Source organism: Glycine soja, chromosome 11 (assembly GCF_004193775.1).
Source record: "Glycine soja cultivar W05 chromosome 11, ASM419377v2, whole genome shotgun sequence".
In the NCBI taxonomy this organism is placed as follows: domain Eukaryota; kingdom Viridiplantae; phylum Streptophyta; class Magnoliopsida; order Fabales; family Fabaceae; genus Glycine; species Glycine soja.
This window is the reverse complement of record NC_041012.1, coordinates 36,942,363-36,946,574: the sequence shown is the minus strand read 5'-3', so window position 1 is coordinate 36,946,574 and position 4,212 is coordinate 36,942,363. Positions and strand designations below refer to the sequence as shown.

General features: G+C 33.2%; 1 protein-coding gene across 1 annotated transcript; it reads right to left on the bottom strand.

Annotated features, from left to right (window-relative positions):
* Positions 1–610: 610 nt before the first annotated feature.
* LOC114373685 (50S ribosomal protein L21, mitochondrial-like) lies at positions 611–3,811 on the bottom strand. Its single transcript, XM_028331199.1, has 5 exons — positions 3,323–3,811; positions 2,477–2,557; positions 2,093–2,194; positions 1,100–1,174; positions 611–1,010 (listed from the first exon to the last, which is right to left on the bottom strand). Exons 1-5 carry the CDS (start codon positions 3,746–3,748, stop codon positions 891–893), a joined length of 804 nt encoding a protein of 267 aa, XP_028187000.1. The 5' UTR covers positions 3,749–3,811; the 3' UTR covers positions 611–890.
* Between the last annotated feature and the right edge of the window lie 401 nt (positions 3,812–4,212).

Here is a 4,212-nt window from a genome sequence, read left to right as displayed (position 1 = left end):
AGTATTTGAACACAATTTGCTAAATGTTGACCTAGTTCATTTGTTTTAATATAATATTAATTTCAAACTTAATTATAAACTCAATTATATAAATAATCAAATTCTCTAATATCAATATAGATAAAGACATAATTTCCCGTAAAAGTATAAATGCACTTTTAAATTATTTAAACCCAACTTGTTAAGTATTCGATAAGCTAAAAAAAACCTCAAACTTGACATTAAAAACTGGTAAATAATGAGTGAATATATAATGTTAAAAAAATGTTAATTTCATAAATCATCACTACATATTTCCTATGTTAAATATTCTATTTATTACTATATTTTTTAGCCTAACAAGTTATTAAGTACAAACTTTATATTTTTCTAACAAACCAAGCTCCAGCTTAAATAAATCCTGAGAGCCATAATTCTTTTCACAGGCCAAGCTTGAGCTTTTGGCATTCAAGTTTTTTCAACTCATTTGCATCTTTAGACGGCACTCTATAGTTCATGTCAGAATCCTTTTTCTCCAGAACCTTTGCTTTTCGAAGCACAGGATGATAATGTCAAAGTTTGCATTTTTTTGTTTGTCAGAAATTGGTAAAAAGCATTGTTTAGTATCATGTTTTTGACTAACAAAATAGTACAGGAGTCATTATTAAATTTCTTGAAACCAATTTAAGAATCAATGGATCTACGTTTCAAACGTCGAATCACTAGTTATAGCATTACAGAGGGAAAAGAAAATTTGTGTAACAATTCTACAAAACCCTACTACTGAGTGGATGGTTTTGACTATCACCAGCAATACCACCATGCTCCTACATGCCATCCAACTATCAAAACTCACTGAGACAAAAAGATAGCAATAACCATCAACACCCAAGGGGGTAGGTACATCCTTTTTAAGCTGTAACTGCAACTTTTTCCTTTTCTTTCTTAGCAGGTTTTGGAGGTTTTTCAGGCAATACATTTTGAGGTTTCTCAATTCCTTGAATATCAGTTATCCTTAACTTAGTCAACTCCTGAAGATGATAACCATGCATCAAGTAGAATTAGCATCAAATAAATGATATCAAACTTTACGTGATAAAATAATTGATTTCCAACACACCTGACGATGTCCTTTGGTTCTTCGGTAATTTTTTCTTCTCTTTTTCTTAAAAATAATTACCTTTGCATCAAGTGCCTGGTATAAAGGGAAAATGAGCACACATGCAAGTGTATGGAAAGAAATCAAATATACAGTGGTTAGAAAAACCAGAAAATTTTCATTATTGCATCACATGGAAATCTAAAGCTATTAGAAATAGGACAATTATAATGCATGGATACAGTTCAGAGGAACAGGCAATGTAGCCAGCAGGAAAGAGGGGCAGCACACACAGACCATGATAAAAGGAAATCATTATGAGCACCATTATTCTACTATTTCAAAAACCAAATCACAAGGATGGGTGCGATGGATCAAAATGGCATTAGGACAAAATGGCAATAGAGTCAGAGACTTGGATCTAGTTTGGTTGAGAATTTGTAAACTTTGAGCAAATGGTGAGTGGCGAAGGAGAGTGTTGCAACATAGGTGGAGAGGTACCAGCAGCATTCAGAACTCAAAAGCCATTGAGATGTCAAATTGTAGCATGATAGGAAAACACTCAAAATTATTATTTTTTGTTTTCAGATTTGGGCTTAATTTCAGCAAGATTTTCTAAAAAATGTTTTTTAAGTTCAACGAAACATTTTCAACTGTATTTTCAATTTTCTTTGAAAATGAAAAGAGGAAGTGGACCAAACAAACAGCTCCTAAGAGACCCTCCTTATAACACAAATGCAAAATATATGATTCTTTTTTAATTTTGAAAACCAGAGGAGATTATGTCATTTAGTCACAATTGGCAATTTAATTCCTTTTTTCATTATGAATGCAAATGAATGAATAGAAAAAACAGTAAATGGAACATAGATGCAACTCCCACCATAAAAAAAGTCTTGAATGGAACAGTAAAGACTGAGAGAGCAGATCATTCTATCCAAGCCTATGCTATTCCTACTCCCATCATAAAAAAAGTTGATTCTACACAATTTAAATGGGAAGTTCTACACTTACATGCTCCTCAACAACAGCATGAACAGCTGCATCTGGTACTATAGGTCTGCCGATAATTGTCTGACTAGCAGAGCCAAGCAATAGAACTTTGTTCAGAATCAACTGCAATGGGCAAAAATGCAATGAAATATTCAATTAACTGGCATGAAAGATTCCATAACAAAGAAAATAGCAAATAATTAGTACAAAGAAAACAAGCCATTGATTATTATTTATTAAGATTGCTGACACACTTATAAAACATATTCCAATCACACAAACAACTAGGGCAAACAAAGTAGTTTGTAGAACTATCAAAATGGTAAGAAGCAACTGTACTTTAACAATTGTTGCACATGTTAGCACATACAAGAGTTAGGATCTTCTAGTAAAAGAGACACTCACCTTGTCATTCACTTCACAAAACTTCAATCTTTCAGTGAAAATGCTGTCTCGGTTGCTTACTTTAAACTGGTGCGAACCAATCTGAACCAACAAAAAAAGCAACACAAACAATCACTAAAGCCGAAATCTGATTCTCTTTCAACTTTTTAGTTTTTAAAACAGTTTTCTAAAACAATTTCACTATGAAGCACAGACACCTCTATTCAAAGTATCGCCTTGTGGGACGTGTTTTCAACATCGACACACCTGAACACTTGTTCAAAGCTTCTTATTAGGTGTCTAACTTAAAAATTATTTTTGTTAACTAGAACACTTAAGTTGTCACTTTTCCACAACTAAAAAATTGAAAAAAAAAGTTGGTTTAAAAAGATAAATGTACCATCAATTTAGATATTTTGTTATATGTTACTCATATTTCATTTAATTAGAATCTTTGTTTATGTGTGTATTGTGTTCGCGTTGTCCCGTGTCCTATATTTTGGACATTGGCCATGTCCAAGTGTCCGTGTACATTTCAGAGTCTGTCCTTCATAGCAATTTCATGCCTAATTTCTCAATCAAAATCTATCAAGTCTTGAAAATTATTTTCTAAACAAGTGCTTTAAAAAGCAAAAAACAGAAATAACCCAAAGAAGTTCTCATTCTCACTTTTAATATGCACATGAATTTAAACTATTTTCTTAAAGAGGGTTATTTGTTTTATCAAACATGGTTGATTTGTGGACACAGGCACACTTGCGGGTATTGAAAAAAAACTACAAAAAAGTTTAATCAAACAAGTTTTAAAATAATATTAAAAAAATCAAAAATTATTTTTTAAAAAGAATAAAGTTTGAAAATTGGAACCTGAACAACAGCAAAAACAGGCTCGTAAGGCTTAAAAACGCTATCTTCGTCCTTTTGAAGGGGACCCACTACTCTGTACCCAATTGCCGCGGCTTCCGCTTCCTTCTCCTCCGCAGTGTACACTTTTTTCCCTCTCGACACAGGGACGTCATCATCGTCGTCGTCATCAACATAATCCTCTTCTTCATCATCGTAATCCTCATCGCCATCATCGTCTTCGTCGCTGTGGTCGTCTTTTTTCTCGGAAGAGAAATAGCGGAGGTGGGGCCATTGCGCGAAGACAGAGGCGCGTACGGTGAAAACGGGGGAAGAAGCGTTGGCGTTGGGAAACGGAGGCACGGTGAGTGAGCGGAGAGAGGATGCGTTTCGGAAGAGAAACGGTGTCGTTTTTTGCGTTAACGCTCGCAGACACCTCCTACTTGCCATGGATGCTGGTGTTGCAGTGTCTAAAAACTAGGTTTTTGTTTTGATCCCTCAAACAGCAACTACACCTGCACTGCCTCAGCCCACTAAGCATGAAATGCAAGCCCATAAGATGATGTGACTCGCTCTCTTGGGCCCAACACCATTCAAGCCGACAAAACAAAAACTCTCTTGCGACCACAGAATAAAATTATAGTCTAAATAATCAAATTTGTTTCCCAAAGTTTGACATGAGAGATAAATTGATTCTTAAAAAATAAAAAATTAGTCTTATTATAAAATTATTTTATTATTAAGTTTTAATATTTAAAGATTAATTTAATAATAAGTTATATATTTTGATGACTAATTTAATATTAAGTTATAAAATTTATAAACTAATCTCTCATTAAATTATTATAAGATTAATTTGTCATACTTTTTATTCATTTAAAAAATAAATTTAAATTTTTTTTCTTTTATAAATT

Excerpts from the sequence above, each read along its gene's own strand:
- LOC114373685 (XM_028331199.1), bottom strand. The coding sequence starts at position 3,748 with ATGGCAAGTAGGAGGTGTCTGCGAGCGTTAACGCAAAAAACGACACCG. Across the intron at positions 2,558-3,322 it reads CTGTTTTTGCTGTTGTTCAG|ATTGGTTCGCACCAGTTTAA; the intron begins GTTCCAATTTTC and ends TTGTTGGTTCAG. Across the intron at positions 1,011-1,099 it reads GAACCAAAGGACATCGTCAG|GAGTTGACTAAGTTAAGGAT; the intron begins GTGTGTTGGAAA and ends TATCATCTTCAG.